The sequence below is a fragment of the Coenobita brevimanus genome, chromosome 49, assembly GCF_032717465.1.
Source record: "Coenobita brevimanus isolate Jiangsu-jjx chromosome 49, ASM3271746v2, whole genome shotgun sequence".
Lineage (NCBI taxonomy): Eukaryota > Metazoa > Arthropoda > Malacostraca > Decapoda > Coenobitidae > Coenobita > Coenobita brevimanus.
In genome coordinates, this window is record NC_137002.1 from 3,169,084 (window position 1) to 3,183,560 (window position 14,477).

The window sequence follows — 14,477 nt, forward strand, 5'->3', positions numbered from 1 at the left end:
TACTTTTTTTTTTTTTTTCCCCATAGATTTACCTGGACTAGAGACATTTCATTGGAAAAAAGTAATAATAATAATAATGATGATAATTTTGTATGTCTTCCTGTGCTCAGGAAGTGGGTAGTGCAAGCCACATCAGCCTACAGTTCCAGGATGAGGTGACAGGGACAGAGAGCAGCTGGGACCTGCATGTGGCTTCAGAGGTGGCCGCATGTCACATCATACAGGCCGTGCGAACACCTTGGTCACATCTGTTCTCCGTAGACCTCCAGGTGACATACCACAACTCTCGGTGACCTGTGACCTCTTAAGATGTTCATATGCCACAACTCTAGCCGACCTGGAACCCCTCAGATGATTTTTATTCATGCAGCAATATAACTCAGTCTGACCTGTGACCACACTTAACATACTGCAACTCTTCCTGGCCTGTGACCTCCCTGACACTATGCATACCACAGCTCTTAACTGACGTGTGGTACCACATACACCTGCCACAACTCGAGCTGACCTGGGATCTGATTCACAAACAAATTTACGATAAACTCCTAGTTGCCACTGGGATTTGTTTTCCCAGGAAGGACAGAGAAAGGAGGTTGTAAAGTCTTCCTGTCTCTCGTGTTCCTTCCACAGAAGCAGATCTAAGTAACAATAGGATTTTGATTGTTAAAAAATCCCACACCTATGACCTCAGATAATTACAGTAACCCCTAGCAGATTAAACATGATTTCAGGTGATATTCTGCAATCCCAGCTGACCTGTGACCCCAGGTAACTTCTGTAATCCCCAGGTGACTTAATAATATAACCACATCAGGTAACCATCCCATTCCAGTGACTAAATGCATTCTTAGGTGGCATTTGATCATAGATAACATTATCAGCAAACATGCATTCAGGTAACAACTGGTGCTAGAGAGGAATACCTTCATATGGTGACATTGAGATAAACAGGTGGATCTGCAGCCCAGTAATACAAACATCCCTCATTTCCCTCCCGATCTCCCAAAAGGAGGATGGTGGACTGCAGAGGACAATTTTAGCCAGCAGTTCACCCGGTTCATATTCATACCAGCGTATGGCCACAAGAGCTGCAGTGTATGATATGGCCTAGTTTAACCCCTTGAACCTTTTTGAACCTGATATGTATTTTTTGCTTTATTCCTCTAGTCCCCCAATGATTTTATTCAGCTTTGAGGAGACTTTGTGTAGTTCATAGGTAAACAACGGCTGTCTCTATTGTGTCCAGTATGAAAAGCCTCCTAAACTTAAAGAAATTGCCTGAAAGTAACAAGGATAAAATGAAAAATGCATCATCAAACTGAACGAATCAACGTAATAGATTTCTGTGGTTATGACCTCCCTAAACCCAGATTGCCTTATAGTATTGTACTCCAGTTCCCCCCCCCCCTCTTTTTTTTTTTTTTTTCCATCATGATCAACTTTTTTAGTGCAAAATGAACAGAAAATGCTATTATTCAGGTACTGTACTTATAATGAGTGAAGTGAAGAAGAATGCTCGTGAAAGTTAAGTTGTCACGCTGGAAATGGTTTCTTAAGTAAAAACTTAGATATACAAAATATATCCTTTATGGAGTTACTGACCAGAAAATTTTTAAATTTAAGAGAATAATCAATAGGGCATACATACAGTGAAATCTCAAATGTCGACATACACCCAAGGGTCATTGGTAGACATCAGGAAGGGCATCCGCTCATAAAATGCCACACGCTCCAATCCAAAGTCCTCTACCCAGGGACGACGCCTTAGCCCTTCGGGGATACCTTGCGTAAAACCAAATTTTATATACAGTACTGTACAAACATACATTCATACATACTTACTGGTACATACATAATTATACAGCAAACTCTATATTTTCTGGCATAATTCAGGCAGTCCCAATGCTGGATATTGCATCCAGCTCAATATTCGGCACTGAGATGGATATTGCATTATTATTCGTCTCAGCTTTCTGTCCCAAGAGCTTTCCCATAAGTAAAAGATGAAAATTAAGCATAAAATACAATAAAGTAATGATAAAATACAGCAATACAGCTCCGGTTAGCAACCATTTACAAGCTGGTTGATATACCGGTACCTTGGTACCAGATATTGCATAGAACCACCAGTTACATCCTGTTTCAGTGTCGGATATTGCATCATTAGAGCCGAGCCAGCAGCGCCTGATATTGCGATGATGGATAATTGAAATCATATACTGTATATATCATCCATCATCCAATCCTACGTTGCCCCATGAGGAGCGTAGGAGCCCGGGGCTAGGCAGTTGGTCCTGACATTTAAGATGAGAGTGACCAACCTCATTCATCCCTGAGTGGCATTACGTGAGCTATAAACCCCAACCACCCCTTGGATATAAACCTTCACTGGCTCAATCCGATTGGAGCACAATAATTACCCACTAAACCACCAGGCACCAAAATTTGGTTATATGGTTACCACCCAGCATAGTAAATGGTTTCCTGGTGTACAGGAAACCATTTGGCTTGTCACTCAGTGTAGTCACCCATAGGCAGAAGGAAGAGGAAATAATGAAGGAATGAAAAACAGAAGAGGGAGTGTAAAGTCACCCGTAGGCAGAACGACGAGGAAAGAATGAAGGAAAGAAAGATGGAAGGAAAGAAGGATGGAGGAGAGGACAGGGCAGACACACAAGAGCAGCACTACATTGAGTGAGTGGATGGTGAGCGACCCCACCTACCACAATATTATATATATATATATATATATATATATATATATATATATAAATAAAATGTGTAGTTTGTAAGTGAGGTATAGTAAAGTACAGTGTTGTGATGTTATGGAAGTGCAGATAGTGCAAATTCATTGTATAGAAGACCTTTTTGCATGTTAATCATTCATGTGCATCAAACAATACATATCCCATCTGCAGAAAGCAGATACATTAATAATGTTCCTCAGAGACTAAGGTAGTAGCATTTTAGAATTTTGTCTATTGTGATCACCTTTGATTTTAACATTTAAGAACTTTATATATTGTCATCAGCTTAGGGTATAAGTATTTCAGTACAGTACTAACCTCTTTGTATTTTCCAGTCAGCAATTCCTTTACACTTTTGAGGCTTTTAACCACTTCAGTCAGATGATATACAGTAGTTCTTTTGTTCTTATTTCTGATACAGGTACCAGATAGTTTTATTCAACTTAAAAAAACACACAAATACAGCAGTAATAGTAGTAGTAGTAGAAGTACGAGTTGCAACCCGTGGCTCAACTGCAATGCGAACCCAGTGGACTGCGGGTTTAAGCTTGTCTGCAGTTCACCATCCTCCTTTGGGGGGATAGAGAAATAGTTGAGGACCTGGTTATATTGGTACCACCACTTGAAGGTGCCCCTCTCCAGCACCTTGTTAAAGTGTAAAGGAACTATTGACTGTAACCCTGCATCCCTGTTGTGTATAGGACCTTCTGGCTGGCTCAGTCTTGTGTTCTTATAAAAGTTAACCCCTTCAGTACTGCGATGTCTTTATGTATTTTAGTCTTGCTACTGCCAGGCAGTTGTGCTTGGCCTAGAAGAGACCTGGAAAGTCAGCTAAAAGTTTCAAATCCCTTCAGTGTAGTTGGCATGGTTTCACACGACCAAATTTGCACCATTCCCAAAATTTTAATATTACGGGTAAGTCATAGTTAGGTCCAGTTTAGCGAGCCTTTGTTATATAGTGTGAATGGGTCTCCCTGGCTACCAGTTAAATTAATCCTCTAGTTTTACTACACATGGCCATAAAATGAGCAGAAAAAAATTATAGATTTTTGGCAGGTAAGAAAAATGCACCAAACAAGGGTGCTGTGCAGTAACCAAGAAAAACAAAAAATGCTGAAGACATCATCATAATGAAGAAACCTAGAGAGTTTTTTGATACAGCTGTATCTATTTATACTTTATTGTATTTAGCAGTTGCCAGTTTATGTTATGTAATAGTAAAGAGTAGCACTGATGAGGAACCCACATGTGGTGGCATTGTGTACCCTGGATGGAGCAAAGCAGCTGCAGCACCTGTCCAGGAGTCTTGCCTCCTCATGTTTTTGTACACCTCACTATGGGAAGGACCCTGGTCCAAACATGGTGCCGGATCCCTAGATGGTGTATGTTTTGTGTTATACCTGCAGGATGCCCCATAGAAGCAGTTATGTACCTGTGGTCAGTAGGTTTGCTCGGCCAGGAAGGGGTCAAGCAACAACCACATATGTAAAGTGCTCTGTTCAGCTTGTATGAATAGAGTTTTTACTTACAGATACTATATATAATAAGAAATTGTATAAATGCTCTATTGTAGTGCTTAGAATCACTTTAACCTCCTTAGTATGATGACATCTTTTTGTATTCTTGCTGCTACCATACCCCTTTTACACTAACTTGACCTAAAATTGCCATCACTCCATCTTGAATGCTGAGTTGTAACAATTGGTTAACACAAGAATATGGTGCTAGTCATGAAGCAGTGCTGTGGAAAGATATGGAGCTGTAACATTGTCTTCTTCTGCCACTAAGTTGTCTGAATTAGGCTGCAGAGGATAATAATCTTGGTCAAGTTAGTGTGGAAGAAATATACTTTAGATCTTTAAGTCAATTTAGGAGAGCTTCCTAGCACTGAAGGGATTAAAGAAAGTTATATCTAACCCTTATAGTTTGTTTGAAAGTCACATTTACATTATCTTTTTTACTGGTTTGTCTCTGCTGTACTTGACCCACATTGACCTGGCTAAAACTGCAGTCTCTCCATCTTGGTTGCTGTGTTGTAGTAAGAGATTAACATCAGAATATGGTGCTGACCATGAAACAGTGTCATGGAAAGGATTGAGAACTATAGTAGTGTGTTATTCTGTCCTTGATCTCTGTAAAAAGAGAGAGACAGAGAGATCTGCAAGACAAGATATGAACAGTATAACATTTAAGCCTTGGTCACCTGATAGCTGCTGTCCAGATGGCTTGATCTTTTGCAGCAACTCTGTTTAGTATTATACCCTGAGGTCTTTGTACAGCACCTCACTGTGTGTCCTTTCCCCTCAGTAACAGACCTATAATATATTACTGAATACATTTTTCTGTTAACAGCAAGAACAAACAACAAAGAGACATCATTGTACTAAAGTGGTTGAGCTTTTTCAACCTCTGATTCATTCTTAATACAATGAAGTATTTCCTTAGCCATCACTGAGTTCAAAGCTATTGATATTTTTTAACCCCTTGTTGTTCTGTGTATGGACACTTTTTTTTTTTTTTTTTTTTTTTTTTTTTTTTCCTGAAGGACTGTGTTTTTACTGTTATCAGACATTATCACTTTTTTTAATATGATGTTTTAGTGTTATTCTTGCCTTTATTGTATATTTAATTTTATAGTCTGATTTACTGTAATTATTCAGTGAAGTTTTCATAGTAGGTTCAGTTGTTAGTGTTTTTTGATATTTTGATAGTGTTTTTCTTTGCAGCAAGAGTTACTTACAGAGCAGTTATATTGCATTGTAATTTGCCACGCAGAATATTTAGCGACTGTTCTTTTGATTTCATGTACTTCATTTACGAAACGCCATATTCTTTTGAGCTTAGGAGACTTTCTAGGCACCTCTTACTTAGCAGTTGATTTTGGATATTACATCTCTGAATTTTCAAGTTAGTATCTCATTCTATCACTTTTTTTCTGGTTCTCTGAACTCAACTTCATCATGCATTAGGGTGGGAAAGGAGGTCTGGATGATGATGAACATTAATGTCTTCTTAATACTGTATTTTGCACAAATAACACACACAAGAAAGTCAGTATCATATTACCCCTGAGATGTAGGGGCCTGAGGCAAATTTACCCAAGTCCAGCACATAAAAGAGAATATTAATTATTTGAGCCAAAAGGTGTCTTTTACGTGTAAAGCTTGCCATCTCTTAACAGTTTTATTTAACTTAGGTGAGATATTTCAGTCAAGAGGATATAGATAAAGCCATAGCAAACCCCATACAATACAAGAATCTTTCCTAATTGCATGAAATAGTCTGGTAGCAGCAAAAATAAGCTGAAGAGGACATCATCAGGCTTGAAAGGCTTGGCGTACCATAGTTTATGCAGAAATAAGTTGTTAAGGAAGAAGTAGTAGCATACCTCCTAAGCTGACAAGAATATAGCTCCTTAAGCATTTTTAAGTTGTTGAAGAGCAGGAAGAGGAGTGTTTGATAGAGTGAGAAAGGTGTGTGAGGAATAGGTAGCCTGGAGGCACTTGTGTCACATCCATTCCCTGTTTGAGGGTTCCTGGGAGGAAGCAAGGCATCGGAGATGATGAGTATGAAGTTACAGTATTTCAATTTACCAATTCTGGTATTTTGCACAGATAGGTGATATTGATGCTTCCAGTAACAATAGTACCCTTACTGTACTATCTTGATAAAAAGTCTGCTGACAGTACCATGCTAGCTGTACTGAGGAAGATGTTACATGTAATATTCTTGTGGGATAACATTATGAATGAAACATGCAGCAAAAGAGCATGACAAGAGTGAATACTCTGTGATGTTTATAAAGGAGTGAGAAATATGGACGACAGGACACAGTGTTGGCAGGGGATTACCAGAGTACTTTTACTCAAGATAGTACCAAATGCAATTTGTTATACAGATGCCACACCTCAATGTGACTTACCTTTTGGATTTTGTTTAACCTCTTCACTAGCAGAGATCTTTCCAGAGCTGAGTAATTTTTTTTTTTTTTTTTGCTGGAACTATGCCACATCCACAGCTTGAATGCAAAGTTGTGAGTTCATTAAAGTCAGTGAACCTTAGTTATGAGGCAGGAATGACTTACTAGTTGCTAATTCATTCATCTTTCTAATCTGACTATACATGGCCATCAGCTGAGCTTAACCCATTAATGTGATAACATACAGGTATTTTTTATTATATACAGTATTTTCATGCTACCTTTCGGTGATTTTATTTAGGTTTAGTGAGATGGATTGAGCTGGTGGGGCTACATATGACCTTCATTAACCCCTGCACTACAACAAGTCTACCCAAAGCTGAATAAAATCATCTGTAGGTATTTAGAGTGAATTAATGAGTCACTGTATTGAAGAGCTTAAAAAGGTTATGGCTCGTCATCTGGTTATACAGTAATAAGCTTGGTACAAGAGTAGGAGGAATAGTGAAAAAAATGTCATATATAAGAGTTACAGTAATTGGTGAAGGTTTCTGGCCACTTCACTTTAAATATCTCTGAATTTAATAAAATCATTTGGCAGTTACAAGACTTATGTGAAAAAGACATGATTGTATTGAAAGGTTAATGATTGCATGTGTTTTTAATGATGATAATATTCCTTTAAGTGATCCTGGTACATAAAGAAAATGTTTGTTAGTAACAGTACTGTACTTTAGTTATATTGGTATGTATCATGACATTGTTAACCACTTCACTACAGGTCTTCTTTGGACTGGATCAAATTGCCTGTCAGTAGCCAAAGTGAGATAAAGAAAAGTCTGGTACTGAAGGGGTTAATGGAGACAGTTTCAAATCAATTCACTGTGAGAATCTTTCATTGGCAGAATTGTACCCATAGACAGAAATGTCATATATTAAGTTTGGCCCAAAAATTTGTACTCTATGTTGAAAATAAGCAGTATATCTATCCATCCATCCATCATCCAATCCTGCACTGCCCCATGAGGAGCGTAGGAGGCCGACATTTAAGATGAGAGTGACCAGCCTTGCTCATCCCTGAGTGGCATTACATGAGCAGTCAACCCCAACCACCCCTTGGACATAAACCTTCACCGGCTCAATCCGATTGAAGCTCAATAATTACCCACTAAACCACCAGGTGCCAAAATTTGGTTATATGGTTACCACCCAGCATAGTAAATGGTTTCCTGGTGTACAGGAAACCATTTGGCTTGTCACTCAGTGTAGAGTCACCCACAGGCAGAAGGAAGAGGAAAGAATGAGGGAAAGAAAGTCAGAAGAGGGAGTGTAAAGTTACCCGTAGGCAGAAGGACAAGGAAAGAATGAAAGAAAGAAAGACAGAAGAGGATGGAAGGAAAGAAGGATGGAGGAGAGGAAAGGGCAGACACCCGACAGCAGCACTGCATCGAGTGAGTGGATGGTGAGCGCCCCCATCTACCACAAAGTATATTTACATGAGTATAATATGGCTGCATGCAAGTTTGGGGCTACAGGGAAATTGAAAATTTCAACATTAATTATTTTTGTGCTACCATCTTAAACTGTGTTTAGAATAAATGTGTGAAAATAGCTTTGATGTAATATCAGGCACTTGATGAATAATGTTCAGTTTCAGTTTAGTGGAACACAAGAAAAATAATAAGCAGTTCTCAAACACTGAAAATAATAAACAACCTACAATATTGTAGGTTCCTTTTTTATGTCTTAAGTCAAAGCATAACACTGTTCATCAGGTACTTTCTATTATGTCAGAACCCCTCACACAATATTTGTCTAATTTAAATGCAGTTTATGCTAATACTGTGAAAATTATCATTATTGATATTTTCAACTTCCTTGTGGCCAATAACTTACAAGTGACCAATTTCATGTGAACAGTTCATGGCACCATGATACCAGGATGCAAGCTTGAAAAGACCTTATCATAGTGAAGGGGTTCAAATCCATCTGTTTATAATTAAGCTTCAGCTTAGTCCAGTGCCTCCCTGACAGTTTATTTCTACACTACACCTGATAGTAAGTCGTTGTTGCTGCTGTTGTGCCTTATGTCAAGTAAACTATGTAGTGTTAGTAAAATTTTTAAGAAAAACTAGAACTTGTCTTATTAACCTTGTGCTTAAACCAGCAGATGGTACTGGACTAGAATCAAAGATGGGTGTTGTCACAGTCCACTGTAGGAAAGTTAACTAGGGCCCTGAAAAAACAATGATGATGAATTCAGATCTTCAGAATAAAGGGGACTTCATCTGTGATGATGTAGTACATAATTGTTCAAAAGTAGTTCTTCAGTTTCTAGTTCCATTCCTACTGACCTCTCAGGTGTACAACAGTCATAATAACCCCTTCACTACGAGAGGTCCTTCTTTATATGAATGAAATCATTTGCCAGTGGCCAGAACAATCCCACCATTGGACTGAGAAAGCTTGCGAAGACCACTGTTAATCCTTTCATTATCAAGGGTCCTCTCGTCTGAATTTATTTGCCAGTAGCTAGAGTAAACATAAAGAACACCAATAATTGTATTGGAGGTAATTTCTGAGCTTGAAAATATTCTTAGTCATTTTATCATTTGCCATTAACCCATTGTGTGGTGGATGGGGTTGCCTGTCATCCACGCATTCAGTGTAGGGGTACTCCAGGGTGACTGTACATTGAGTGACAAGCCAAATGATGTCCTATAAATCAGGAAATCATTTAATATAATATTCTGGGTGGTAACCATGTAACCAACCCATATGTTCCCTCTGTGTCAAGAAGTGGGTTAGTGGTGGATTAGTACCCCTCCCCGAAAAACAACTGACTAAAAAGACAAACAAAATGCCTTGAACCCAGACAGACCTGCTGGTGATGACCAAGGACCAGACATGGGACTTAGTGAGGAGGGATGGAGTAGAGAGGTACATGAGAGAGGGGGGTGTAAGTTGGGGGGGGAGGGCAGCTGAATGGCGAGGGACAGGGAGACATGGAAGCGATTTGTTTGTGGCTACCTCTTATGGGATTAAGGCATCTGGCTATAGATAAATTAACCCATTAACTCAGAGGTGTATCAGGAACTGAAGAATATAGTCATTATTATATGAAGAGGATTTATGGGTATAGTTTGTCCTCCCTTTAGTGTAAGATTTCTCCTGCTTGATAGAAATATTATCTGGTGGTAGTCAGAAGGGCCTTTGGATCACTGGGTACTTTCCTCTCTGTGGGATAGTTCTCTGATGTATGCTGGGAGATACTGGATGGGCCTATATGCTAAGTTCTGATGTGGTACTTAAGTCCTGTGATCCTCATGTACTTTTTCAGATGTCTGGTTGTCTACTGAGTTAGGGTGCTGCAGCTGATTGAGGCCCATAAGATCTGCTTCTGAGGTGTGGTTGGGTTTTCTGGCACATGTCATGCTTCTCAGGGGAGAACAGCTGTTCCTCTTTGCCACATTTGTCTGGACTGAGTTACTTAGACCAAGGTCCCTGTGGTCCTGATGGGGATGATACAGAGTTGGATGATGGATAAGTGATAATCTGGAATAAATTCAAAAATTATGTTACTAAAAGAGTTAGTTGCCAACTTAACATCAGATCTGTCAACCATCATGCTTGATAAAAATAATGAAAGTAAAAAGGGGAAAATAATTTATACATTGACACCTGATGGTACATAATGCACCTGAAATACAGAATAATATCAAAGAAGTAAATGGGATACTAAGGTACTGAGCATATAATTTGTTGTGAAATTGTGTAGAAACTAAGCAAGCATTCATTATACATTACTGTACATACTTTTCATATGGGGTTACAAAAGCCAAAATACTAGGCCGAGTAGGTAAAATATTTCATTGTTTTTCAGGTATAGTTCTGTAATGTTAACCTTTTCTTGAACACTGATGTGAATATACTGTACATGCATCTGGCAGTGTTAAGGTTAAACTGACACTGGATGCTGCAAAAAGTGTAAGTAAAGTGAATATTCCATCCATCCATCATCCAGTTCTATGCCACCCCAAGAGGAGCATAGGAATCTGGGGCTAGGCAAGTTGGTCCTGACATTTAAGATGAGAGTGACCACCCTCATCATCCTTGAGTGGCATTACATGAGCAATAAACTCCAACCACCTGCACAAGCTCAATCCGACAGAAGCGCCTTAATTACCTACTAAACCACCAGGCGCCGTTATTTGGTTATATGGTTACCACCTAGCATAGTAAATGGTTTCCTGGTGTACAGGAAACCATTTGGCTTGTCACTCACTGTAGAGTTACCCATAGGCAGAAAGAAAGGGAAAGAGTGAAAGAAAGACAGAAGAGGGAGTGTAAAGTCATCCATAGGCAGAAGGTAGAGGAAAGAATGAAGGAAAGACAGAAAGGAAGGAAGAGAGGAAAGAGCAGACACCCAAAGCACCACTGCATCAAATGAGTGGATGGTGAGCACCCCCACCTACCAGTGAATAACATTTGAAAAATATTCACAAATGAATTATTGTCTATCTAGCTTGCATCAAATTTCATTATGTAATACTTATTATACTGTCATTTAAAATTAACATAATGTTTTGTAACTGTAAATTTTAAAGCATGACTAAATCCTTCGGATAATTAATACCATCCATGCTTAAAAAATCCAGATTCCTCCCAGTTTTTTATCATTTAAAAGCTGTTTATCATCTCACAATTCTGAAACCATTTTGGAAAGCTTTTAAAGTTTTGCATAATGTGGTATCAAAAACATTTGTTCTTAGGTAAAACATTCATGAAATCTAAAATTGAATGTCTAATATGAGGGTGTTATATTTAGGTGAAGAATTGAGTATTTATCTGCAACGTGAAGTAAAATATGAATCAAATCATGTACTTTCCAGACAGGATAGCATTATATGTCAGTTTCAGGTGAAAATATTTATTGAACATGTGCATCACAGGGTTAAGGCAAGCAAGCCTCTCGCTGTTCATGTAGGTAGCTTTCAGAGATGAGTAACTGTAGCTTTTTCACTCTAACTTAGCCCAGATTTTTGTCCTTTTGGAGCTTACATCACAGCTCAATGGCTGAATAAGATGATGGTATGTCTCTGCATCATTTCCATAGTCCTTCTTTGTTATTAGCACCATATTCTAATGTTAATCTATTGTTACAGCTCAGAATTCACAATGGAGAGATGGGAATTATAGGCCAAGGTAGGGTAAAGAGTATAGAATCTGTGCCCTAAGATGTGTGTGCAAGGGGGGTGCATACGTATTTCATGTTTTTGTTTTATTTCTTGGATAAAGTTTTTGTTTTAGCTATCACTATGCCCATACAGGTCACCCCAAAATACCAGTGTTCACGGGGTGTATTTCCCCTGCCATGTCCCATCACTCACAACCATTTGATCCCATACCACCTATACCGCCCCACACATTCTACCCCATATTTGTTTATTTGTTTATATATTTATTTTTGCAGAGAAGCATAATCAGAAGAAAAATGGAGATAAGATGCTCAAACCCAGTTTCACTGAATGTAGAGATCTATGGACACTACTTGTTTTGTTACCCATGTTTTTTAGAAGAACAGACTAAGGTACAAAATATACTGAGGCCAGAATATTTATGAAGGTTAGAGTTCCACAGAATCTTGTGAATCTGTAGTGCCAGAGATATAGTTCCAGAGATAGAGAGATAAAAAGTGAGAAGGAGAGAGGTGGAAATTAAGATTAATAACCAAGTACTTTGGTAAAAAATAGCTAAGGATATAGCTCAGACAAAAAGCCAGAATCATCCCATTTTTTTACCATTATAATATAACCCAGAGTTTACATGGCATTCAGTTTCAGTGTTTTGATATGACTCCTCTAATGTTATTTAGGTGGAAAGATTTTGTATTACTGCAGAGTGATGAACACACAGGATGCTCCATTGGCTGATTTCTCATGTGTTGTGGGGATGGTTCAGTCGTTATTAGTTTCTACCCTGCATCATTTACACATTTCCTACTCCAAATGCCACAACTATGCCCTTACTTACCAACTGAGTTATCCCTGCAATGCAAAGATAGTGCCACATCACTTTCTAGAAGAGTGCTGTTTACTGGCCACCTACACGATTTTATATTACAGGTAGTGAAAACACTAAAACTTCTCTTTATAAGTTGACTCTTTTATGATCTTTTCTGGTTGTAGTATTCAGGAAATACAAGAAAAATAATAAGAGGAAATTTCTCTGTTAAAGTTCCATGATGTCCTTTAAAGCTGCTTTGTCAGTTTCCTCAATTTTACAGTACTGTCTCAGTTGTATGGCAGAAATTTGAATACTTTGCAACACATCCATGAATTGCTATGACAACCTTCTGATATAGCCTTCTCTGAAATTAACACTGATTATTTATTGACAGGAATTCATTGGCGTATACAGAAGCAAGGAGGGGGATGTGCTGACTGTGACAAGAGTGAATATGGATTCAGATGAAGATGACAGGGAGGAAGGATCAGAATCAGAAACTAAAAGGGAGAGGCAACCAGTGGAAGAGGATTGTAATAAGCACACCAAAGACTGGGAAACTAAGCAAGGAAGCAGCAAAAGTATGTGTGTGAGGGAGGCAGAAGGACTGGAGGAAATGGAGAAGAGTAAAGAGGGAGTAGAGAAGATATGGAATGATGGAACAGCAACATGTCAAGAGCAGGAATCACCATCAGATATTAAGCTGGATGACACAAGTGAAGAACTAAAGAAAGATAAAGAAGGAAGAAAAGAGATGGTTAGTTGGGAACCACAGAAAATAGATACAGAAGGAAGAAGAGAGACAGATAAATGGGAACAGCGGAGAGAAAATGCATATACAAGAAAGGAGACAGGCCTCTGTGAGCCACAGAAACTAGGCACAGCAGCAGGCAAAGAAACAGTCCAGTGGGAATGGCAGAAAGTAGACACACAAGATAGAAAAGAGATGAACAAATGGAAACTGCAGAAAGTAGACACACAGAGTAGAAGAGAGACAGATAAATGGGAACCGCAGAAATTAGATGCAGACCGGCCAAAGTCCAGTGACGAGGGATGGTACCAGGTGGCAGCCGTAGCAACAAAACTCCGATATGATCCCAAATACCCGATTCTTGGGTACAGTGACCGGGTACCCACGTTGGTCACCTCTCCAGACAACAAGGAAACATAAGTTAGAAAGGTCTTGTGAGTTCTTCCGTAAGCCGTAATTCATTACGTTGCAATATTGGCAGCTCTATATGGTAAGATCTATTTCCTTTTCATCTGTTTATCATTTCTCACATATCCCCTGTTGATAAGGTAATTTCCCACATACCTCATGTTGGTAAGGTAATTTCCCACATATCCCCTGTTGGTAAGATAATTTCCCACATACCTTCTGTTAGTAAGATAATTTCCCACACACAGGATCTCCTGTTGATAAGGTAATTTCACACATATCTCCTCTTGATAAGATAATTTCCTACATCTCCTGTTGATAAGAAAATATCCCACACACTGTATCTCCTGTTGTTATGATAATTGCGCACATTTCAAGTTGGTATGATAATTTTCCATGTCTGTTGGTAAGATGATTTCCTACATATCTCTCTTGGTATGATAATTTTCCAAATATCTCCTGCAGGTTAGAGAATTTACTGTACCACATATCTCCTGTGAAGTGAAGGCAGCAGAACATTAGAAGTAGTAGGGTTTTCTATATTGTCCACTTTAACGTGTCTTGATATTACCATCTCTTCTTCATGAATGTTGAGCTGTAACAAAAGATTAACACAAGAATATGGTGCTAGTCATAAAGATGTAGT

At 38.8% G+C, this 14,477-nt stretch overlaps 1 protein-coding gene across 1 annotated transcript in view; it reads left to right on the forward strand.

Annotated features, from left to right (window-relative positions):
- Positions 1–13,843, forward strand: part of LOC145399462 (uncharacterized) — a 65,533-nt gene extending 51,690 nt beyond the window's left edge. Inside the window, exons 25-27 of the mRNA XM_080272072.1 lie at positions 111–269; positions 13,067–13,192; positions 13,712–13,843. Of these exons, the coding sequence (XP_080128198.1) occupies positions 111–269; positions 13,067–13,192; positions 13,712–13,843 (417 nt within the window). The remainder of the gene's footprint in view (positions 1–110; positions 270–13,066; positions 13,193–13,711) is intronic.
- The last annotated feature ends 634 nt before the right edge of the window (positions 13,844–14,477 follow it).